Source organism: Ochotona princeps, chromosome 19 (genome assembly GCF_030435755.1).
Source record: "Ochotona princeps isolate mOchPri1 chromosome 19, mOchPri1.hap1, whole genome shotgun sequence".
NCBI lineage: Eukaryota > Metazoa > Chordata > Mammalia > Lagomorpha > Ochotonidae > Ochotona > Ochotona princeps.
The window spans coordinates 35,094,597-35,119,973 of NC_080850.1; the positions used below are offsets into that span (position 1 = coordinate 35,094,597).

General features: G+C 44.0%; 2 protein-coding genes and 1 long non-coding RNA gene across 3 annotated transcripts in view; all 3 read right to left on the reverse strand.

Moving 5' to 3' along the window:
* Positions 1-5,274: 5,274 nt before the first annotated feature.
* On the reverse strand, positions 5,275-7,903 carry LOC131482593 (uncharacterized). Its single transcript, XR_009247140.1, has 2 exons — positions 6,397-7,903; positions 5,275-6,285 (listed from the first exon to the last, which is right to left on the reverse strand). It is a non-coding gene; the product is annotated as an uncharacterized LOC131482593 (long non-coding RNA).
* A 1,062-nt stretch (positions 7,904-8,965) lies between these two features.
* Positions 8,966-14,556, reverse strand: C19H5orf24 (chromosome 19 C5orf24 homolog). Its single transcript, XM_004586417.2, has 2 exons — positions 14,316-14,556; positions 8,966-9,624 (listed from the first exon to the last, which is right to left on the reverse strand). Exon 2 carries the CDS (start codon positions 9,619-9,621, stop codon positions 9,055-9,057), a length of 567 nt encoding a protein of 188 aa, XP_004586474.1. The 5' UTR covers positions 9,622-9,624; positions 14,316-14,556; the 3' UTR covers positions 8,966-9,054.
* Positions 14,557-23,981: 9,425 nt separating this feature from the next.
* DDX46 (DEAD-box helicase 46) overlaps positions 23,982-25,377 on the reverse strand; it is a 49,866-nt gene continuing 48,470 nt past the window's right edge. The window contains exon 23 of the mRNA XM_004586416.3: positions 23,982-24,635. Coding sequence (XP_004586473.2) covers positions 24,588-24,635 — 48 coding nt within the window. The 3' untranslated portion in view covers positions 23,982-24,587. The remainder of the gene's footprint in view (positions 24,636-25,377) is intronic.

Here is a 25,377-nt window from a genome sequence, read left to right on the forward strand (position 1 = left end):
CCAAAACTACAACATTCCAAATGAATCAAGTATGTGTAATAAAATTTACATCATGTGCCATGTACTATACTAAGAAGCCACTATTACTCTACTGTGTAATATTTTCACTTCAGAGGCATTTTATCTCAGTAAAGATTTATGTGACATTGATCTATTTCAGGTCTGCACACAGCAACCACAGGCATTTGTGTTGGTCACTTTACCTCTGTGACTCTAACAGAAATCTCACAAAGGCTCTTACAGAAATCGCACGTTTTTGGGGATTTTAAATCCCCACCTGCTCTGCAAGGCAGTTGGATGCACATCTAGAAACACCGGTGGTTCTCTGTTGATGGAGGCCTCTAAAATTATAACCAACAGATCACTCACTCTTGTTTAGCAACTGGAATATTTTAGAGACAGGTACCAAATCCTACTTCCACATTGTTACAGAAAGAATGAAAGCTGATTAATATTTTCTAAAGTTTATTCTTTTTCTAATGTTTATTATTTGTTTGTTTATTCTCATCTACTTGAAGGAGAAATTCTTCATCTCTGCTTTACTAACCAAAAACCTACACCCGTTTGGGCTTGGCCAGGATGAAGGCAGGGTCCCTGAGCTTCATCTTGGTCTCCCATCTGGGAGCCAGGAGGCCAAGCACTTAAGCCATCACTTGCTGCCTCCCAAGATGCACGTGCAGGGAGCCAGGGCAGAAGCAGAGCAGGGTCTGGTGCGATGACTCAGTGGCTAAACCTTTGCCTTAAACGCCAGCATCTCTTATGACCACTGGTTCATGTCCCTGCTGCTTCACTTCCCATCCAGATTCTTGCTTACTGCCTGGGAGAGCAGTGGATAGCCCAAAGCCTTGGAGCCCTGCACCCACATGGGAGCCCCTGAAGCTCTGGTTCTGGGTCAGCTCAGCTCTAGCAGAAAGATCTGTCTCTCCTCTATAAATCTGTCTTTAAAAGCAGCTGATTGTGTGTCACAGGCACTGCAATATGGCACACAGGCAATCTGGACAGTGGCTTAACCAGGGTGCCATAACAGCCATGTTTAATTTGCTTGCATAAGATTTAACTGAAACACAGAGCAAGAGGTAATGAATCAATCTTCCATCCTCTGGTTAATTCTCCAAATACCCTGATCAACCAGTGCTGGGAATGGCCAAAGGCAAGAGCCTCAAGTCCAAGGCTCCCACAGGGGTGGCAGAAGCCCAAGCACTTGGGCCATCACAGATGCCGGGTGAATTATCAGAGTCAAATGAGAAGTGCAACAGACAGGACTCAAACTGGTACGCTGATACAGGATACTCTGGCATCACAAGTGGTGGCTTAATCCACTGTGCCAAAACTCTGGCCTCCTAAAGTTTACTCTTGATTCACCATGGCAACTATGAACAGTAAAAAACACAAGCCCACGGACTGGTGTGGTTGTGTACCATGCTAATCCTCTGCCTTGGCACTGGCAGCCCACATGAGCAACTGCTGTTGCACTGGCTGCTCCACTTTTGATCCAGTTTCCTCTCCACAGTCTAGAAGATGGCCCAAGACTTTGGACCCCAGGAAAAGTTCCTGGCTTCAGACCATCCCAGCTGCGGCCATAGAAGCCATTTGGAAAGCAAGCCAGCATTTAGAATACCTCTATTTCTCCCTCCCTCTCTCTTGATACTGACTTTACCCTAGCCTCTATTCACCTGATTGGATTCTTTTAATTTCTTTTTAAAAAGATTTATTTTTATTGGAGTCAGATATACGAACAGGAGAAAGGAAGATCTTCTGTCCGATGATTCACTCCCCAAGCAGCCACAATGGCTACAGCTGAGCCAGTCCAAAGCCAGGCACCTTCTCCAGGTCTCCCACATGGGTGCAGGGTTCCAAGGCTTTGGGCCATCTCTGAATGCTTACCTAGGCCACTAGCAGTAAGCTGGACGGGAAGTGGGGCCACCGGGATTAGAACTGGCAGCCATATGGGATCCCAGCACGTGCAAGGTGAGGACTTTAGCCACTAGGTAACCACCCTTGGCCACTTAATCCAGGTCTCCTATGTAGGTGCATCAGCAGGATGCTGGAGTCAGTAAGGCCAGGATTCTAACCCAGGCACTTCAACATTTTAAGTTGGTACCAGAAGTCGCAGCTCAACACCTGCTGCCAGCTGGTATCGTTAATTGAAGCCCAGTGGCCTACTCTGACAGTACCAGAGAATGAAAATTGTGATAAAGCATTTACTAGAAAATGTCATAGGGAACAACAGGATTTAAAACATATCTAATGAAGTCACCCTGTGAGCTGCAGCAAATGATCCTGTAGTGGCAATGGTACAGTATTTTTCCAGATCAGGAAGAGTACATGATATTAACAGGACATTTGTGTGGGTGAAAGAACACCAGTAACAAGCACACACAAAACACAATCACCTTTAACTGTCAGCTAAAGACTATCTGCTATGACCCAAAGGCAAAGAGAAGGTAACTACCATTTTCTAAAGGTTTTAAGATTCAACTTCAAATGTTATTAGCTGTTCACCACTCCGATTCATCCTTACCCAGACCAGGGTGAACTGCCAAGGTGTCATACAAGGTCTGTAACATCATTTGATCTGGCTTTGACAAGGCAACTGGAGTTGAGACTCAAAAATTAAAAAAAAAAAAAAATCCATACAGCAAGATGAATTTTTAGTTGCTAAGGGCCTACAAATAATGTCATATTCAAATTAAAAATCCCCTTGGCCATGTTCTAGATGAAAGTGAGCAAGTTGGGTTTGTGTATGTGTGTGTGTCGTGTGCACATGAGAACAGAGAACAAACGCTTTATGTTTCCCAGGCCCTTACACTGACTAGTGCATTCTGCCATCTCAGTGCCAAAGCAGCCACAGAAAACCCATCAACAAGGAAAATTCAAAAACATTCCTAAATTACACCTTATTCTTGATGATGTCTGCATAGTTGAGAAGGATGTATGCCCATCACATGGACTACTAATTAGGGTGGGGAGGGGTCAAGGATTAGGGGAAAGTAGATAAGAACATTGTTTCCAAATTTTCTTTTCCTTCTTGTATCTGGGGGAAAGAGAAGAGGAGAAGTCACACTGGCATCAGTATCCAGGGAAAAGTAACAGCAATCTGATGTCATCCCAGGGTCGCAGAAGCAGAGAACGCTCCTAGGCTTCTGCTCAAGTGGTTTCGATTCACTCAAAATTCCCCAAGCCAGGTCCACCAGCACACAACATGCTATCCTAGGGCTCTCCCCTCTCCTCCCTGCACCGCAACTCACTCACTCTGGATCAAGCACATGAGGAAATCCCCAGGCTCACTCTGCCTGCCTGGACATGAGGCCCCAGTTCTCCTGCAAGCCTGCAACCCCAGGCTCCCAGCAGCCTTATTAAAAAACTTAAAAGAAACAGCCACAGGTGAGGGTGGGCAGTTTTGTGGCCTGAAGTGTGAAGCCACAAGCTGTAATGCCAGCACCTGATATGTATAGCAGTTTGAGTGCCAGCTCCTTCACTTCCAATCCAACTCCCTACTTATGCACCTGGGAAAGCAGTGGAGGCTGGTACAAGCATTTGGGCCCTTCAACTATACAGGAAACTAATGAAGTTTCAGGTGCCTGGCTGTTCTGCAGCCACTGGAGTGAATCAGCAAATCCAAGATCTGTCCCTCTCTGCCTTTCAAATACATAAATAAATCTAAAAAACAAAAATACTCCCCCACACACGAGCAGGGACTGCAGTTCACCAGAAAAGTGGAAAAGGCAATGTTATGTTCAAATCATCAGGAAAAAAAATTAAATCTCAAAAATGTGAGTTACAAAAGATGTACATACTGATGATCCATCTTAGGTTAATACATAAAAATAAATGGCCCGGCACAGTGGCCTAGCGGCTTAAGTCCTCGCCTTGGGCGCCCCGGGATCCCATATGGGCGCCGGTTCTGATCCCGGCGGCTCCACTTTCCATCCAGTTCCCTGCTTGTGGCCTGGGAAAGCAGTCGAGGATGGCCCAATGTATTGGGACACTGCACCCGCGTGGGAGACCTGGAGGAGGTTCCTGGCTCCGGCTTCGGATCGGCGTGCACCGGCCCGTTGCAGCTCACTTGGGGAGTGAATCATTGGACGGAAGATCTTCCTCTCTCTTCCTCTCTGTATACCTGACTTTGTAATAAAAATAAATCTTTAAAGGCCTCAGAACCTGGTGCAGTAGCCTAGTTGCTAAAGTCCTCACCTTATATGTTTAGGATCCCACATGGGCTCCCATATCCCTGCCACTGCACTTCTCATTCAGCTCCCTGCTTGTGGCCTGGGAAAGCAGTTGAGGATGGCCCAATGCCTTGGGACCCTGCACTCCTGTGGGAGACCCGGAAGAGCTCCAGGCTCCTGGCTTTGCATTGGCTCAGCTCCAGCCGTTGCGCTCACTTGGGGAATAAACCATCTGATGGAAGGTCTTCCTCTCTGTCTCTCCTCCTCTCTGTATATTCACCTTTTCAAAATAAAAATAAAACAAATTTTTAAAAAGATTTATTGCAAAGTCACATATTATGCTTTTGTATTTGCCCAAGTTTTCTTCAGTAAATATTTTTCTTCTATAATCAGAAAAAAAAACCCAGCAACATTGTTTCACTGAGAACAAGACATATTGTTCATTTTATGCAGGACCTAAGTATTTGTAATTTTTTTCTATTCTATTTTATTTTTAATTTTATGGTATAATTACATAGGCTAATAAAAACACATCTTTAAAAATAAATAAAGTATGACTTCATTCAGAGCTACTGAACTACAATTTATCTTCATAATAGGAAGAAAAATATCAATTTATAAGGATTTTAAGTAAGAAATACACATATTTTTTTGAAGATTTGTTTTTTATTGCAAAGTCAGATATAAAGGAGGAGAGACAGAGAGAAAGATCTCCTGTCCAATGATTCATTTCCCAAGTGAATGCAACAGCCGGTACTGCGCCGATCTGAAGTCAGGAGCCAGGAGCTCCTCAGGATCTCCCACATGGGTGCAGGGTCCCAAGGGTTTGGGCCATCCTCTAACGCTTTCCCAGGCCACAAACAGGGAGCTGGATGGGAAGCGGTGCTGCCGCGATTAGAACTGGCAACCACATGGGATCCTGGCGCATTCAAGGTGAGGACCTCAGCAGCCAGGCCACCACGTCAGGCCCAATACATAAATATTTTAAGGGCAAGATTTCAGAAGGTAAAACTTGAAGACAAGATTCACTGTAACGACAAAGTTACTTTCTATAGCGTCCTTATTTCTAATGCACTATGCCACCAAATAAAGCAGCAAACACCACTGGTTTTAAAGTAATGACTTTATTAATAAATATACATCCATATGATGATGTAGATACAAATCATGAACACTACTCCATTCCCATACACGTAATTGCACACGAGTAGCTCAAGTTCATGGACATAAAAACATACACAGTATCTATTCAGACTTTTTACAGCAGAGGACAGCGTGCTTATCAATTAATTGGTAATTATCTTTCCCCATAATCATCTGTGGAAAAGGAAATTTTGAAAACTTATTAAGAATCAAAGTGAACTGATTACTTTAAATCACGCACTTGAATTACTACAACATTATACTTTCTAAAAATTAAACACATACATGTAAGGGCACAGACTTGTGTATGTGGGAGGAAGGTGGGGGGAAGCAATGGAAAGATTCAGATACATCCTAGAGTTTAGGAGCATAAAGTGAAGTCATAATAAAACAAAAAAAATAACAGCATCACAATTTATGTCCAAGGGGAAAAGGAAACAGCATTTTGAATAACTATCGTGAATTCTCATATTTCACTAGGAAGGGATCATAAAATTTTACTGCATATAGAGACAATGACTAACAGTTACCTTTAATATCCCCTGAATTGTTCTTTTAAAGCTTTTTAGAATACAGAGTTGTTGTTTTTCTTTTTTTCCTGAAGTCCACACACTGGTCATTCTTACACCAGATGGATCACTCTTCACCTAGTAAATGGATCCAGATGTTTTCCCCTTTGTTAAACTCTAGTCCTAGTTTGTGAAGCCATATATGCAAATTCACACAAATACCAGTTTAGAATGAACACTATTCTGACCGATATTTGCTTTAAAAAGTAAATAAAAATACAAAGGATTATTAGACAAATTGAAATACTGATTTTAAAAAGTCCCCAAATATTAAAAATCAAACCAGATACTACTTATTTTCTTCTAATATATGATGCCAATACCAATGTATTTAATATCCAGTGCAAAACTCCAGACAGTATCAAAATCATCCCATACTAAAGATTAGTTATGCAAGACTGTATCTGTCAAAAATGAAAATTTTATCCGTATTAGCTCCTTATTTGTTAATACAAGAATAATAAATAAGGCATGTTAAAATACTTCTTTAAAAGAAAAAAGTAAAGCAAACTTACTTGAACAGCAGATCATTTTCTGACCAACAGTTTTAATACAGAATAGTGATACCTATTTTGTAAAGAACAGAATTACACAGTATAAAATTAGCAATTTACCCTTCAAGGAACAATCATACAGCAGAGGGAAAATCCAGTTTTCCCCAACTGACTCTATTAAAGTATAGGCAACCTTTAAACATGCTATTTCAGTGTTAATCATGACAAGAGACAGTGTTACAAAAGATGCACAATGTGGTCATTAGATTATATAGAAGTAAAAATATTCTATATTTTAAGACTTCATTCATATTATCACTTGGATGTCTTTTCAGCATGGCACTGGTAAACTGTTCACAGGGAGAACAGTGAAGTGGAAGCTGGAGATGTTCACCAGTGTATACAGCTCACAGCAACAATGAATCCGGCTTTCTGCAGGACTTCTCAAGTGCAGTCATTCACCTTTTTGTCCTGGGACACAGCTCCTAACAATATACACTGTTATGAACACACCCCCTTCAGCTGATCTCACCATTCCAAAAACATGTACACAAAATTCATTATGCAATAATACACCTGCTTCGTCTTGTGACAGCACAGCACCACTGAGCAGATGTGCTGGAGGCCTGGGGGAGGGAGTGAAAGTAGGAAAGGGCAGAGAAGGAGTAGCAATAACTCAATCAGGGCTAAGAATAAACTGAATAGGCAATGGACTTACTATAACATACAACAGTAACCAAAGCTCTAACAAGGGTGTGTATTACTCTATGGTAGAATGCTTAATTAAACAACTGCCTTCAGGAATTAGCTTGAGAAACATCAAGCTGAAAAACACTGCGAGAAACAGTTAAGTGACAGATACATTAAAAAGTGAGCAGATGAATAAATGAATAAAAATACAAGTATTTGTGTATAAGTTATACTATTCTGAGTAAATATTGAAAAGTTTTACATTTTAACCTTCTGCAAGTAGCAACTTAGCTGCCAGAATGTTACAACTAATGATGCAGTCACCCAACACTGTTCTCTACTGTTTGTGCAAAACCATTGTTGCTGAGGTTCCTGTAGTAGGTGCCAGTGCACAGACCCCACACCATGCAACACTCCTCACCGTGAAGAGCAGAACAAAGTCCAGCTCACTGGTCAGGCGTCACTGGGACACCTGCAGGCTTGCTGCTGAACCTGACAGTGAAGGCAAGAAACATCAAGTCCATTTGCAACCAGAGTTTGCGTTAACTGAGAGCATGGCCAAACAATGCAGTACGTGCCCTTTTACAATTTTAATTATTGTAAGTTTTTGCGTCCTGCAATGTATGTTTTAATCTCAAAGGCATTTAAAATCCTAAGTATAAACTTTGCAATGTTGCAAATCCAAAGTTCCTACTTTCTTTAGAACAAACTCAGAATAAATAAAATGTATATTAACATGGAATACTTTCAGAAAGGAGGGAAGTTTCCTTCTGTCCCTAGCACACTTATCTACCAATAACTTTTTTTCCTTTTTTGTCTTGCTTCTAAAGCAAGTAGGGTAGGGATCGGGGCAGAGGAAAATTTTTTTTAGATGAAGTTGTCTCCCAGGAGACAGAAAAAAATTCTTAAAGTAAATTTTTCCTGTTTCATGCATAGATGCATTTCTATGTACTTCTTAATATTTGGCTTCAGATGGTCAAGAAACCACATTTGGTTTACACCAGTGTTACAGTGTACCATCCAATTTGAGGCCTTTGGTAGATACAAACCTGAAACAGTAAGTGCTAATGCAATGGGACACTTTCTCAGAAAAACTAAACATTCCAAAGCAATGAGTAACACTAATACATGTTTTTAAACATAATACTATAGAACTCACATGAAAGAAAAATTACAGTGACTATAATTACATGCAGACTTTTAGAATGTTATATTAAATATGCTGTTCTCAAAATGCACGATATTTTACCAAAAAATGTAATGTGCAATGTTTTAAGTTTTAATTTTTTGCAAACGTGAATTGCTTGTGATGTCTGGTCTATATACTCTTAGCCACTCAAAAAAAAAAACAGCAACGTATCAATCCTGAAAGTTAAGTACTGAAGAATTCTTCAGGAATAACATTTAAATTAATGCCACACAATGCAGAAGCTGCTTCAACCCAGAGCATTAAGTTTTTTACATTTGGAGTCTACTAAATGCAAAAGCATACACTCACACACCTGTGTCCTGTCTCATGACAATCACTGTGACTAAAACCCACAGCCATGACCGCAAGTAAGCCTGAATCACTAGCTTGCTTTTCTGCTCCAACAGTTAAAAATATCTTAGATTGTACATTATACTGCAGACTTATTTCCCAAACTAACAGGTATAATGGTTTCAGTTGTTTAGCACACAAAGCAACTATTCAGAATGGCCTAAAAGAAGTAATAAAACATGAAACCCAATATTAATGCTGAAGGAAAAGAAAATTGATTCAGCTATGTGCCACATCTGAGCCCATGTTCCAATGTAGTGCCCCACAAGTGTGCCCTGAGTGCCTCTGTCAGCAGACGGCATCGTCTAGGCAAAAGCAGGGGGGAAATCAAACAGCTAAACAAAGCTAGAAAGCCCAGGCTATAAAATTATTTACGTTAAAATAAAACCAAGAAGCTTTGGAATAATTCACCGTCTTCCTTCTGAACCTGGCCTCCTCTCCCGCCACCGTCACTCACTGGGTGGCTTGACCTCACTGCTGCTCTCCTCTGCCCCGTGCATTGCTCTGCCATGCATCATAGGGTAAGGAAAGGCAGCAGTGGCACAGCCGTAACCAAGATCAGCAAGGCGGGACAGAGCCTTAATGCTACCCGGAGGCCTCCCTGGGCTGACTTTGTATCCCGCAGCTTTAGTTGTGCCCAGAGGTCTGCCTGGACTGGTCTTAAATCCCGCAGCTTTGGTGGTTCCCAGGGGTCTGCCCGTGCTGGTCCGGTATCCTGCTGATTTGGTGGTTCCCGAAGGCCGGCCACGCTTACCAGATCGGTTGAGATTTTTCTTTTTCTTTAGTTCATCTTTTATCTCTATGCTTCTGCCACTTGTAGTCTGCAAGTGTGTTTCATTTAATGGGTCTTGCCTCTGACAAACCATGGGTTTGTGGCTAACCGTGTGGCTGTATTTGCTTTGCTGTGAGGAATATATGTCAAACTGCTCAGCAGCTCTCATGGTGTCCTCACTGAGGCAGGAAGGCTTGCCAGGCCCACAGAAAGCTGGATTGCTGCCGGCAACAGGATGCATCATTTTCTACCAGAAAAAAAAAAAAAAAAGACAAGAATGCATAAGTGCATATATACACTTACATGTGTACAACAGCTTTCAATAGCCTTCCGACAACTCTACACATTATCTAAAATTAGGCTTACGGGCAGAACCCCAAATAACCCCTAAACACACACACACACACACACACACACAGAGGTTCACTTTTTTCCACTCTCAATCTAATCATGGGTAATAATAAACATCACACAAGATAACTCAGTTTTAATACTAACTTAGCAGCCAAACAGTTTTCTGACTGGGGAATGGAAAAGTGTGTGTAATCAAAAAAACAAACATAACGTTTTACCTCTAGATTACTAAACCCCAAAAGGCTAATGGTAAAGACAGGAACATGTGTTCAGCTGGTGTAACATTATTATGATGCCTTACTCTGCTATGTGGGTAACCGGGAAGACACTCCTGGTCCCAGGCTAGACTAGTCCTGGCTACTGTGGTAATTTGGGGAATAAACCTAAGGTAGTTCTCCGCCACTCTAACTTTGCCTTTTGTATAAACAGAATAATTATTATGGGGGAAAAATGTCCTTCTGGTCCAGCTTCCTGTTAGGGCACCTGTGAAGGCAGCAGATAATGATCAAACTACTTGAATCCCTGCCACCTATGTGGAAGACCTGGCTGGAATTCCAGGCTTCTGGCTTCTGGCCCGGCCGAGTCCTGGCTGCTGCACACATTCAGAGAGGGAATTAGCAATGGTGGATCTCTCATCTATCGTTTAAATGTATTAATAAATCTTTGAAAAAAAAAAGAGTAACAGCAATAATAATTTTGAAAGCATGGTTATGAAAACAGGAAGCTGGATGAGTAACACTACCTTTTCCCTTGATCGTAATAAATACCATGTAGATCTACTTCCAGGAGCCTTGTGACTTATTAACAAATAGTTCAAAGTCTCTGTTTGGTCTACGAAGAAATCCCTGTGTTCTTTTTTCCCTCCTTATAAACACATTAAAACCACCAACATCACAGATAGAATCCTATCAAACAGACTTACAGAAAATCAAACTTTTACAAAGACCAAAATACTATACTGCAATGAAGTAAAAAAAGAGTAAAAAGCATGGTTTCTAATTCACATTTAGAAAGAGCCACAAATGCGTACTAATGTTCAGCCCTAAGCCCCTAGGTGTTTATCTGCAATTCTTCATATAAAATTGCACAAAGACTTCAGCTATAAAAAGTTTTTCAAAGAGGCTGCAAAATAGGTGACTGTTCCCAGTCAGAAACCACTGTAAACTTATTTTAGTTTGTAAAGGCAAAAGTAAGTTCAAGAGAGTTGCTGGACAGTTGACTTAAAATCTTAACTATGAATGAAAAACATCCACAGTAAGAAACTGTTTACAGTAGGAAACTTCACAGCCTTGAGAATATAAAAAAGCTGGGCTAAACACAAATATTAAAAGGACTACTTTTTCACCAACAAGGAGATGAATTATCACCTTGTTTGCTCAAATTTAAATTTCAAATGAGGAGAGAGCATCAGATTAGTTCCAAAAACAGTCTTATTTGAAAGGTAACAGCTTTCTTTTTCTTTTTAAGATTTACTTATTTTTATTGGAAAGTCAGCTATATAGAGAGGAGGAGAGACAGGGAGAAAGATCTTCTATCTGATGAGTCACTCCCCAAGTGAACACAATGGCCAGTGCTGTGCCAATCTGAAACCGGGAGCCAGGAGCTTCTTTCAGGTCACCTATGCGGGTGGAGGGTCCCAAGGCTTTGGGCCGGCCTTGACTGTTGTTCCAGGCCACAGAGAGCAGTATGGAAAGTGGGACCAGTGGGATATGAACCAGCACCCATATGGGATCCCGGCACATATAAGGTGAGGACTTCAGCCCCTGGGCTACCACAGCTTTCTATTTTTAGGCTTTTTTTAACGTGTCAGGCAATAAGCTCGATGTTTTGCACGATTCAATCCTCAGTGTAAACCCAAGAGGAACGTACTATTATTAGCTCTATTTTACGAAAACAAAGGCACAAACTTTTTTATTTTTAAAGATTTGTTTATTTGAAAGGCAGTTACAGAGAAAGCGAGCTTTTCTATCTGCCGCACAGTCAAGGCTGGGCCAATCCAAAGCCAGGGCCTGGGATCTGCATCTAAGCCTCCCATGTGGATGGCAGGGGCCCCAGCCCTGGGGTACCTTCCAGCACTTTCCCAGACACTGTAGGGATGCAGCTAGGACACAAACAGCCAGGACTTGAATCTGAGGCCAGGAAGGTGGCATCCTGACTTGCCAGGCCACAAGGCTGACCCCCCACAGGCCATCACAGGGCTCTTTAGCAGCAGCATGGCCCTTGGGGTCAGCACTACCTCTGTTCTCACTCCTGCCAATGGGAAGATCAAAAATGTCTCCAGTCACTGTTCCATATTCCCTGAAGGGTAAAATCCACCCCAACAACCTCAAGAATTACTCAGCTACACCAAGATGAAAACAAAAGGACCAGGTGTTCTGGCACAGCAGCCAAGACATGGCTGGGAATGCCCTCACCCTACCCGGGATGGTTTGGGTTTGACTGCAGCTTCCTGCTCATGTCCACCCTGGAGGCTGCAGCAGAGGCTCAAGGGCTTGGATCCCTGCCACCCACACAGCAGAGCTGCTGGAGTTCCTGGTTCCTGTGGGCATCTGGATTGTGAATCAACAAATCCCCGTCTCTACCTCTGTCTCTCCCCTTCACATAAAATTTAAACAAATAATAATTTTTAAAACTGCCACATGACTGAACAAATCTTCCTGTTTAAGTTTATCCCCTCTTCAGCCTCCACGTCTCCAGAAATCCACTGACTCTTTAGGCTGGGAGTGCAAACAGATTGATTTCCCAAATGGAAGAATAGCCAGCCAATGCTAGGATTTGTGCAGGACCCAAATACAGTCCTCCACCCTCCAAGTTATAAACTTCCTGACAGAACCCAAAAGACAGTACTGACAATACACTTAGACTAGACACAGGCCTGTGAGCCAAAGTAGAGAACAAAGTGAACCCCTTTTCAACCAGACTACTTAGGGAGTCCTGCCAGACATGCTAATAGTGAGAGGTGAAAGGGCCAAGCTGTCTTCCACAGGTCGGGCTGCCGGGAAAGGGAGAAAACACTTCTTCCCACACTGTGTCAATGTTTTATGAGTCAGGCCTTTCAGTTCTTATCACTAAACTTACCAAAACCTCCCCTCTGGGATTCACTTCCCTGCCTCATTTTCCCCGAATGTACTGGAACACTCACCATCTATCAGCACTCAGGATATATGATCTCAGCTTACACGTTGGACTTTAAGGGGCAAAATGCTACCGCAGATCCTTTCCTCAGTTATCAACTCACACCATTACAAAATGAGACCTGCCACTTCCAAAAAAACCACTCCCCTCCAGCAAGTTACTCCTGAGTCCAGGCGACATCAAAGTACGCGAGACACGGCTTGGCTTGCTTAGGAACGCGGCCTTCCCTAACAGACAAGAGAGGAAGAGCTGTGGGTGGCGCAGGTCTTCCCCTCACTCTCCTCTTCCCTTCGCTACCTGCCAACAGTGGTCTGTCCACTCAAAAACAAAACAAAAAGCAAAAAAAAAAAACAAAAAGGAATTTCCTGCCGTCGTTCATCTCAGGACAGAGGCAGAACAATCCTCCACCTCAGACTTCAACCTAAGATGGGGATGCGCACCACTGTCTATACTCACAGACGTGAAGTGCAGATTTGCACAAACACCCACTGAACCTTACATTACAAAATGTCTCTCTTCCCCACTTTAGGGCATGCCAGCTAACTTCTAATAAAGTTCATGGGGCAGTAAGTAAGCCAGGCATACTCAAAAAGCATATAATATTTCCACCAAGTATGAAGCCAAGAATTAGGACCTACTGTGCACACTCACACCAGTGGGCAGTCATTAAAAAAAAAAAGGTTCAATTTTTCAAAGGGGAGTCAACAGGACTACACTGGTGAACCGTGGCTAGAACAGAAACTTGGAGGCCTACTCTGGTAATAACCGGAAAACTGTCATTATTGTAACCCTACAAGTCCCTCATGAGTTCCTCGAGTGCAAAACAAAAAAAGAGCGAATGACAACTCATTTCAGTAACTTCACAGAGAATGCACGAAGCCTGCTAGCCCAAGCAACAATTCCCTCAAACAATACCTGACGCTTTCAGCTCAATTGCCTGCCAAAATAAACACTGCTCGCGACCCGCCCACAGCGCGGAAACTTTCCCCGCCAGCTGGGAACGTCCCTAACGGCCTCCTTTGTCTCCCTCCGGTTCCCCAGTGCTGCCCGATGGGCGTAGCATATCCCCCAGGTCACAAGCCTTTCCGATTCCAGTTTTATTTATCCATTTTTAATAAAATGCACCCCCAAAGTGAGCGTTAACGTGTTGCCAACCCCAAGTTTGCAGAAGACGCACGCCCACGCTCACAGAAAAGGGCTGAGGATTCGCCGAAAAACCCAAACCCACAGCCGCCCAACTCGAAGGGGACGGCGGCGGAGAGGCGCCCGCCGCCCGCACAGGACCCAAAGCGGACCTGGGGACCGCGGAGCCTGACCGCTCGGCGCCCAGAAAAGAACGAGCCGTCCCCGGGCCCCGCCGGCCGAGCCACTTCCCGCAGGAACTCCGCGACGCCCGGCTAGGCCGGCCGAGGCGCCTGGCCCCTGACTGACCGCCGCGTGCCCACCTACCGCAGCGGCTCGTCGTCCGGCGCCTCAGCGCGTCCACGGGCTTCCCATGGGCTGGGCCTCCGAGCCGCGCGGAGCGTCCGAGGCCGAGGGGCAGGCAGCGAAGGCGGCGAGGTGGACGCGGGATTCCGGCTCCCCGCCGCGGTCGAAGCGCACACTCCCGGGCCTGGATGCAAGAGGAAGAGGCCGCGAAAGCCCCGGACTGCGAGCAGCGGCGTGCGCGAGCTCGTGAGAACCAAGCACGCGCGCGCACGCAAGCACAACGCCTCGCGAGATGCAATATTCCGCCGAGGGCCGGAGCGCAAGCACAGGGAGGCAGGCTGCGCTTGCGCGGCGTTGCTGGGCCGGAGTTCGCGCCCAGTCGTGCTGGGTTGCTTTCTCAGCTCCGACTGGGTTGGAAAAACCCGGAGTACGGGAGGGTAATCTTGCTGATCTGTATCTCAGTTCGGTGATGTGGGAACTACGACTGACCCCACTTCCTAGCATTTAGGAATAACAAACGGAGTTCTCACTGTTGGCAAAAGGATGTATTGTGCTAGGAACTGTTCAAAATCTATTAAAGGCAGAACACGCTCCACATCGGAGACCCTGGGGGGGGGGTGTCGGGTTACAGTCCTCCATCCCAGGGTACAGAGGCATTTGTGAGGCTGGGTGTAACTGCTCCCCTTATCTCCCCAGATACAGGAAGCAAAAAAGAAAATGCGGAAATAATGGTCTCACCCACTTTCCTGTAGCCCTTGACCCTTATCACCTTAATTATGTAAAAATCATCAAAATAAATATTTTATTAAAAAATCTATTAACGGGGCACAGCCTTCCACTATCTTACAGATATATAGGGTGACAAATGATTGTAAACAGGACGATGAATATTCAAATATTACTGAATGCTGGAACTCTCAGACTTACAGAATGGTACTCCATTGATCCACTACTGATCCAGCTCCCTGCACAGTCTGGAAAAAGCAGCAGATGGCCCAAGAGTCAGGCCCCCGCCTTCTTCCTGGCACAGCCATAGTCCTGGTCGTTTGGGGAGTGGGGCGGAATGGCTCTCCTTATCTGTAATAACATCATGCAAATAAATTAAAAACAACGAAATTTTTTTAAAGATTTATTTTAGTTTTATTGCAAAGTCACAAATAAAGAGAAGAAAGACAGAGAAGATCTTGCATCCGATGTTTCACTCCCCAAGTGACTGCAATGGCTACTGCTGTCGATCCGAAGCCAAGAACTTCCTCCAGGTCTCCCACACGGGTGCAGGGTCCCAAGGCTTTGGGCTGTCCTCGACTGCTTTCCCAGGCCACAAGCAGGGAGCTGGACAGGAAGTAGAGCAGCCGGATTAGAACCGGTGCCCATATGGGATCCTGGCACGGTCAAGGTGAGGACTTTAGCTTCTAGGCCACTGCGCCAGGCCTGACACAGTTTAGTTTTAAAGCAAGATTTATCAGAAAAGCTGAGAAGAGGCTCCCATCCTAGTGACAGGAGGGGGCTTCAAGAGAGAAAAGACCCAAACCTCCTGCCATAGTGGCAGCAGGGAAAGAGAAAACCCAAGTAAAGGTGGCAATAGTGTTTTTTAAAACTTCACTTTAAAGGAGTTTTTCCATAAACAAAGGAAAATTCCTGGTTTTCATGGTACTTGGCCTTGGGACAAAAGCCCCCAAAAGGTGCTATGGGTGAACTTCCTCAGTTTTTGTAGATAGAGACCAGTCTGACACTACCCCCTTGGCAATGGCCAGAGATGGAATTGGCTACTTTAATATAGCCCTCGTCTCTTGGGGAAGCTTGCCCTTGATATGTTAAATGTATACTTGTCTCTTGGGAGAAACAAGCTCTGGTGAATCCAAGACATGGTGAAGAAAATACCATTTTACATTTGAGAAAAATGACTAGGGTACCCAGATGACTAAGTACCTACTACCCAGTCTGGCTCCTCTCACAACACCAGGCAGTGGTGCCGTCAATGTAACAAAGGCCAGGAACAAGTACACTCTTTGGGGGCTGCTCACACTCACAGGATGAGCTCTGTGAAAAATACAAATCCTCGGCTCAGGGGAGTGGGGCAGAGTGTGAAGGTAGAAATTCGAAAAGGCAGGCTCCCACAAGGGATACCACATACAACGTGAGGAAACATGGATGTGGCCCAATGGCCCAGTGGCTCCATCCTTTCCTTGCATGTACCGGGATCCCAAACAAGTGCTGGTTTGTACTCGGGCTGCTCAACTTCCCAATCCAGCTCCCTGCTTGTGGCCTGGGTGGCCTGGGAAAGCAGTCGAACCAAAGCCTAGGGACCCTGCACCTGTGTGGGAGTCCCGGAACAAGCTCCTGATCAGTTCAGCTCCAGCCTTTGTGGCAACGTGGGAAGTGAATTGGCAGAGATCTTTCCTCTCTTTCACTCCCTCTCTCTGTAAATTTGCCTTGCCTTTTCACCAAAAATAAGTAAATCTTCTGACTTTTCCAGCACTGTTTTTTTCTTTTGTTTGTTTGTTTGTTTGTTTGTTTTTAAGGCAGATACACGGAGAGGAGAAGAGACAGAGAGGAAGATCTTCCATCTAAAGGTTCACTCCCCAAGTGACTGCAACGGCTGGGTGCAGGGTCCCAAGGATTTGGGCTGTCCTCAACTGCTGTCCCAGGCCACAAGGGAGCTGGATGGGAAGCGGGGCCGCCGGGATTAGAACCAGCGACCATATGGGATCCTGGCGCATGCAAGATGAGGACTTTAACCACTACACTACTGCGCCAGGCCCTCCAGCACTGTTAATCAAGCTACACACACACACACACACACACACTCTCTCTCTCTCTAAGGTATATATAAAGAAAACTTCCACAGAGCCGATTTTCAGTCTGTGAGCCTTGTCCGACCTCAAATTGCGATCTGAGGCTGCGTCAGGCTGGAGCATTCCCAACCGTGTCATGAAGGACCCAGATTTGGAGCTCCCATATTGCACACAACAACACTGAAGTGGAGTGGACCTGGTGGCTGAGATGCCAGTGGGACACCTGGACGTGTGGCCTGGGTTAGGTATCCAGCTTCACACCTGCTCCAGCTTCCTGCTAAAGGCAGGTCACGGGGAGCAGTGGTGACTGCTCAGGGAACCTATAGTTCACGTGGGCACACTAAAATGCCCATAGAAAATGTCAGAAGTGGTTGAAACATATCACCTGATTCCAGAGAGATCCTTCCCATGTATGTATATAAGCTGTTAGGCGAATAGTGTTAACGTCTTACAAAAACTTACACATGAAATATGCTTAAAGGACAAGGCAATGCTAAGGCTTGTGCTGAGGGCGCTGACATCCCATCCTGGAGTGCCCGGGTTCAATCCCCAGCTCCTCAATGCAGCTCCTAGGAGGAAATGATGAGGCCTCAGTGATGGAGTTCCTGATACCTATGCTGGAGACCTGGACTAATTTCCAAACTCCCAGCATCAGCCCCAGGCAGCCAGCTGCTGTGGACATTCAGCGAGTAGACGGAAGCTCTCTCTCAGGAGATGTGAGAAGGGAAGAAAAAAGAGAAAGAGGAAAAGAAAAACAAACACAAGCTTGAGGACTTCCTTCTCCCACCAGTTTTAGAACACAGGCAATTAAAACTCAAGAGCAAAAGTATACAAAGATTATCAGCGATTTCCAAGCTTGAATGTGTATCACAGAATTGCACACTCTGAATTCCAACATGAGAACAATAAGCAGTTACAGAGCAGTGTTGGCTGTCAAAGCACCCAATCCCCACCCAATTTGCAAATCTGAGACGCCCAACAGGGGCTCTGAGAGCCAGGAACTAAAAAGTGAGAAATGGGAAGGTTGGATTCAGGGACTGGCATTGTGCATGGCTTCGAGCCCCACTTCAGATGCCAGCATTGCACCCGAGAGACCACTCATTCAACTGCCTGAAGTTTGAAATCTGACCCAACACTGTTAATGCGCCTAGGAAAGCAGAGGAAGATGACTCAAGTACAGGACACCTGGAAGAAGCTCCAGGCTCCTGGGTTTGGTCTGGCTCTGGTAGAGCCATCTGTGGAGGGACGAGAGGATGAAGAGCTCACTCTGCCTCTTCTTCTCCCCTGTAATGCTCCCTTTCAAATTAAAAAAAAAAAGGGCTCAGCATGGTGGCCTAGAGGCTCAAGTCCTTGCCTTGCACGCACCAGGATCCATATGGGCTCTGGTTCCAATCCTGGTAGCCCCAATTCCCATCCAACTCCCTATTTGTGGCCTGGGAAAACAGTCTAGAACGGCCTAAAACCTTGGGACCCTGCACCCATGTGGGAGACCCAAAGAGGCTCCTGGCTCCGGACTGGCTCAGTTCCAGCCGTTGCAGCTGCTTGAGGAGTGAATCACTGGACAGAGAATCTTCTTTTCTGCCTTTCCTACTCTCTGTGTATCTTTCCAATAAAAATAAAGGAAAGAAAGGGTCTGGTGCGATTGCTTAGGGACTAAAATCCTTACCCTGCAAAGCACTGGGATCCCATACAAGTGCTGTACTCCAGCTGCTTCACTTCCCATCCAGCTCCCTGCTTGTGGCCTAGGAAAGCAGTAAAGGACAACCTAGATAGAGGCTTGGGACCCTGCACCTGCATGAGAGACCTGGAAAAAGCTCCTGGCTTTAGACTGAATTCATTTCAGTTGTTGCAACCATTTGGGGCGTGAACTAGTAGATGGAAGATTTTTCTGTCTCTTCTCTCTGTAAATCAGCCCTTCCAATAAAATACTTAAAAAAAAAAAAAGACTCTCAGGCAAATGTGTGTGTAAGAAACTGCCTCCAAGGGTGCTTTGGGCAGCTGCAAGGCATGAGAAATGCCAAAATAACAGGACAAGGACAGCTAAACATCGCTTGGATGCAGTTGACAGGCTGCTAAGTATCTATTTACTAAGAAGTCCAAATGAAAGCTTCTTAAAAATTTGTATGCGTGGGCCCAGTGCAGTAGCCTAACTGCTAGTCTTTGCACATGCAGGGATCCCTTATGGGTGTGGGTTCTTCTCCCAGCTCCACTTCCCATCCAGCTCCCTGCTTGTTGCCTGGGAAAGCAGTCCAGGAAGGCCCAAAGCTTTGGGCTCCTGCCTGTGGAAGGACACTGTGAACTTCTGCCAAGCAAACCAGAGCTAGGGGCAATTTCCACCAGAAGGCGCCAGGAGCAGTTGATATGGAGATGAATAAACAAGAAACCTCCAGGTTCACAGGTTTAGCTAAAGTACCTGCCAGATAAACAAGTTGTGTTTGGAGGAACTGTCCCTTGCTGTTGAAACGTAAATGGCTCAAGCCCCCTCCCTGGATGCCTACCTTCTTTTAAAAGTCTGATGCTGTTAATAAACTTTGGCTCTTGACCATCATCAGTCAGTAGTCCAAAAGTTTTATTTTCAGGCTCCTTGCACCATGTCCATCTCTGCAGGACAGCGAACACCTGCACCTGTGTGGAAGACCAGGAAGAGGCTCCTGGCTTTGGATCGGTTCAGCTCCAGCCATTGGGGCCACTTGGGGAGTGAATCATCAGACGGAAGATCTTCCTCTCTGTCTCTCCTCCTCTCTGTATATCTGACTTTCTAAAAAAATAAATCATTGGGCCGGCACCATGGTGTAGTGGTTGAAGTCCTTGCCTTGCACACCCGGATCCCATATGGGTGCCGGTTCTGATCCCGGCGGCTCCGCTTCCCATCCAGCTCCCTGCTTGTGGCCTGGCAAAGCAGTTGAGGATGGCCCAAAGCCTTGGGACCCTGCACCCATGTGGGAAACCCGGAAGACCTGGCTTCGGATTGGCTCAGCTCCAGCAGTTGTGGCCACTTGGGGAGTGAACCATTGGACAGAAAATCTTCCTCTCTGTCTCTCCTCCTCTCTGTATATCTGCCTTTCCAATAAAAATAAATAAATCTTAAAAAAAGTTAATTAAAAATATACATATGAATACTTTTGTATTCAATAGGCAGATTTTCAGAGAGGGGGAGATATAGAAAGAGCTCATTTTTGGTTTTAGTCCTTAAATGGCCATACAACTGCGCTGGGCCAGGCTGACAGCAGTGGTCTGGACTCCACACAGGTGTCTCCTACTTGGGTCATCTACCATTGCTTTACAAAGCCTTAATGGGGAGCAAGACTGTAAGTGCAGCAGCTGGGACCAGAATTGCAGCTCATATGCAATACCAGTGGTATTATGGGAGGTTGCTTTTTTAACATGCTTTGCCACAATGCTGACCCCTGGGGGGGAAAAAACAACGTTTTTACTTTAAATTTTCCCATTTCCTTTAAACCACAAAATACAAAATTATGAAAGGATGACAATATTCAACACATAGGCTACCAGCAATTTCCATATGCTAATTCCCCCACCCCCGCTTTTCTCTACAACTCCAGCTTTAACAGTAATCCTTAAAAAAAAAAAAAGTAACTTAATTCCATTCCTACAAAATTTCCTTTTCATTTCATACTTTTCAGCTCACCCTGAGAAAAATATTAAGGCAAAGTCAGACTTTCTCTTTAGAGGCTTGAGCTTGAAAATCACAAACTCCTATAATCTGATGCCATATTTGGAAGAGAACAAGGTCAAGAAAAATAATCAAAAGTGAATTCCTTCCTGGTCATGTGACCTGACTGTATGCTCTCGCTCACTCTCACACACACACCAACTAAGCCATAACACATGAGAAAAGAGAAACCAGCAACACTGCAGGAATTTTTAAAAAGAATGTTGTTTACTTTTTCCTCACATTCCTACTTAGTCTCCTGCTTGAGGAAAATAATAAATAATAAAGGAAAAACAAACAAAACACAAACCTTCAGATAGCCTTAACTGCCAACATTTCAGGGACTCATTCCTCAGCGTGGGAAGCGCAGCTGCGGGCAGCTCCAGGGCTGGCCTGAGGGCAGAGCGGCCATTTTGTGAGGCAGCCTGTCAGAAGAGGCGATCCAGTGTTCCGCGTTGCCTGGCTCACCACAGGACGATCCCAATCTTCAGTTTACCGATGGTCACACCTAAATAAAATACTAAGACCCCTCTACCCTGACTCCACTCTCATTTCTCTTCTTGTTCCTTCTGTGCTTGAGTACACACTTCCCTTTTTAAAAGACAAACCTCAGCTCTTCCTGAGAATCTGCTTCTTACACAGAAACTGTGCACTCGCATGGGAAGAACTGGCAGCTCTGCGTGCAAATCTCAGTGGAAGTCTTTTCCATGGAGTACATTGTTCATTCTGAACTCGACTGCTGCAAGAACTCGGTATGATTTAAAAGGCAGCAAAATGGGACATTTTCCTAAAAATGTAACTATTTACTCTAAACTTCATTTCCATCACAGCCCATTTTTAGAAACAAAACAAAAAAACCCTATGTACATCTGTAACTAAGGACCTTCCACAGGAGAAAGCAACAAGAAGGCACCATGACAAATAGGGTTCAGAGAGGCAGGTGTGTCCAGAGGAAGATCAGATCTCATGCCCTGTCATTGCTAGTAGCGTAGACAGGAACTGTAGCAGCACATTAACACAGGTCCTAAAGGACTTGGGACAGAGCCTCCATTCCTCATCCTGTACCTCTGCTCTGTGGGAGTAGGTGCCACTGAGGAAATTTCCCCATGGCAAATGAGCACTAATCTCACTTTTATTTGTCTCAAACTAAACACAGAGATCAAAGGTTTAAAGACTTTTTTAGGAATAAGTTTCTGACATAAAACTTAACTTTGGAGAATAAGCTGCCAGGATCTTTTTTTTTTTTCTCTAATATATTTATTTTGATCTACTTGAAAGGCAGGGAGAGAAAAAGATAGGACTAAGGAGGTAGAGTTGGGGCGAGAGGGAGAAAGCAACAAATGAATTTTTCCATCTGCTGTTTCGTATTCCAAATGCCTACAGAAGCAGGGCCAGACCAGGCCAAACCCAGCAGCCTAGAATTCCGTCCCGATCTCCCATGTTGGTGGCAGGCACCCAAGCACTTGGGCCATCTTTTGCTGCCTTCTGGGAGCATTAGCAGGAAGCTGGCTCAGAAGCAGAAGCTGGTATTCTGCATGAGTACCAGTTAAGTGCTAGCCGTTCTGCTTCGGAGGTGACACTCTGCAAATGCACTGGGAAGGCAGTGCAGCCCCGTCTAAATGCTTGCATCCCTGACACACAGGTGAGGGCCCCAGCTGGAGTTCCGGGCTCCTGGCCCAGCCCCAGTGATGGTGAACATTAGGGAGTGAACCAGTGGAAGATCTCCCTCTGTGCTCTTTGTCTTTCCCTCTCTCTGCTAATTCTGCCTTTCAAACAAACAAACTAATCTAAAAAAAGAAAAGGGGGTTGGAGAGGTGGCAGCAGCAGCCGCCACCATAAACTGAATGCCACTATTGCATGTGGGCATCTCCAGCAGCAGCACAGCCCATCCTACCACGAGGCACTCTCCAAGAATCTTCTCACAAGAGATTCATACATCATTTGTATGAACACTCACATAAGCAAAAATAGAAGTAACAGCAGTGGACAAAGTATTGAAGAACAGATAATTTTAGAAAAATGCAGACTGAATTAACTTTATTTTATAAGGAATTTAGAAAACATGAGCAAATATTGATATTGCATTAAAAACAAATTAAAGTCTGTACATCATTCAAATTTTAAAAATGAGCTGGTGACACTAAAAAGTTGTACTAATAATTATGCTTCATTTGAAAACAAAACACTATCAGTGGCTCACCATAACACATACAAACAGAAACACTAAATGATGTGAAACTGAATCTTGAAGTGATCCAGTTGGCTGACAGGAGCACCAGATTGTCACCAATGTGGGACTGTCATACACTTCACCACAAGAAATTACCAGTAGGTGGTAAAGACAAACAAAGAAACAAACTTGAGGCGAGGTGAGCCCAGGATGCTTGGAATTTTAGGGTACATTATTTATCTGCTTCTGTCGCTTCACGTGCTCTGCCCATTTTCTTCCTTCAAAAATTAAGTGTCCCCCGGTCATGCTATATTTCATTAAGGTTAAGCTCCTGCTGAAAAAAATGAACACTGATATTCCCTGGCACATTTTCCACAAACTATGTTATTAAACAATCTGTCTTAACAATTATAGTATGCTTTTAATTTTCTATTTTTGGAGGGGGTGGGGTTGGGAGAAACAAAAACTGTAAGTCAAAAACATCTAAAAAAATTCTGAGTAGCTTAAGAAATTTATCTATTTTATTCCTGAAAACAAAACAAAACAAACTGTTCTCCAAGAATGGTAAGAAATGAAGTCCTAATATACATCACAAAAGAATACCATTTAAACCAACCACAGCAATTTAAATTAAAATAGTCAGACACAAGACACTGAAGGCTCTGAAACAGAATGTAGGATTCCTTGTGCCTTAAATTTCACTGACAAATGTTGAAGACACACTAATTCTAAAAGATGGATAGCACTACTCTTTAAAAATTGTAAGAAAGAAAATTTACAACCTACTCAATAATCCTAAGGAAATCAGATTACAAGTCAGACTATACATACAGGTGTATGTATGTATACATACATTATGTACCATACATACAAATGTATAAACACTTTTAGGAGGAAAAACTGAATAGTATTTAATACTTATGGACTATAGTCATTTTCTTTTAAAAACAATTAAGAAACATTAGTAACCAGCCACAGAGCCAGAGGCTGTGAGGGGACCCTAAAAGTTGCAAATACTAAAACTCTGTAGTATAAAGAAATGCAAAAAATTTTTAGTTCTACAAATCTTTAATTTTACAAAAACAAAAAGAAGTAGTCCAACTATTACCCATTTACAGTAAAAACCGAAGCAAAAACTCTGGAGCTATTTTGCAAAACTTGTATTATAATATTCTTAAATCCAGTTCATACTGTTTCACTGAGTCAGGGAAGATTTAAAATGAAGGTGGAGGGGGGGACACAAAATATGACAGAGAATATTGCATTTTTCCAGGAGAGGATCACAATTTCATTGGAGGAGGATTAGGTGAAGAGCCCCCTAGTGACATTTGTACTTTATTACCTTCAAGACAAAGTCCAAGCAATTCCATCTGTTAAACTTCTTGTCTACTTACTACCCAGGCAGCTAAAACATCAGTATTCAAGTTTTACATTTAAACGACATTCTACTCTCCAAACAGGCTTGTTTGAAACACAGTCTGAATAACTGTGGGCTACTTACAGAGATTTCCCTAGCAAGTACTGATTTCTTGTATTCAAAAATTTAGCAAGGCAGAATTTTAAAAAATATTAATTTACAATACATTGTAAACGTCAGACAACAACTTTCACATGTATTACAGACCAGCACAAGTAAAAATGTTTTTTCCAGATGCTTATAAGACTTTGTATCTTCCTTTGTTGGTTGGTTGGTATGAATTTTGCTAAAATAAGAAAAAAAAAAGATATGTGGTCAGGAAAAGAAAAACAAAGGGGGGGAACTCTTTAAGGTCACATTCTTTATCACTTTATAAAATCATAAAACTTGTATAAATTGAAGTGTTAGGATACAGTTCACTGAGAAGAAGAAATTCCCAGTGAAGAATTATTTCTCTTGGCCCAGTCAGCTGCTCCCTATCTCCGCACTCCAGAGAGGCAGGGTCCTCCCCGACTACAACTACTCCAAACAGCAGCGCTCAGCTGCGCCCAAACCCCCGGCTATGTGAAACCTCTCCAACGCTTCCCGCTTCCCTGAAAACAATGTTCTGTGAGGCAAATTTTAGAACAGTTTTTCAAAAGCACATTCTTAGAGAAGGATAATGTTTTCTTTCAGAAATCCCTTCATCCTGCTGGGCACGTTAGGAGGGCAGCTTCCACTGGTGCTGAAGGCACAGGGATGTTAGGGTGGCCTGCAAGATGGTCCTGTCTCAAAACTGAAGTCGCTAAGTGAAAACACCAGCAACCCCACGTGCTGGCAAACCGAAGGAACAGCTGTGATCTTCATACGTTGCTGCAGGAGTGCAAACTAATCACTCCTTTGGAAAAGTACTTGGCAAAACCTACTAGTAAACTATTCACACTCTACAATGAACAATTCTACTCCAAAGTACATGCCCAAGAAAAAAAAAATACACTACTGTGCAATAAAGACATGGAAAAATGTTCACAGGCATGTCAAGTATGAAA

Excerpts from the sequence above, each read along its gene's own strand:
- C19H5orf24 (XM_004586417.2), bottom strand. The coding sequence starts at position 9,621 with ATGATGCATCCTGTTGCCGGCAGCAATCCAGCTTTCTGTGGGCCTGGC.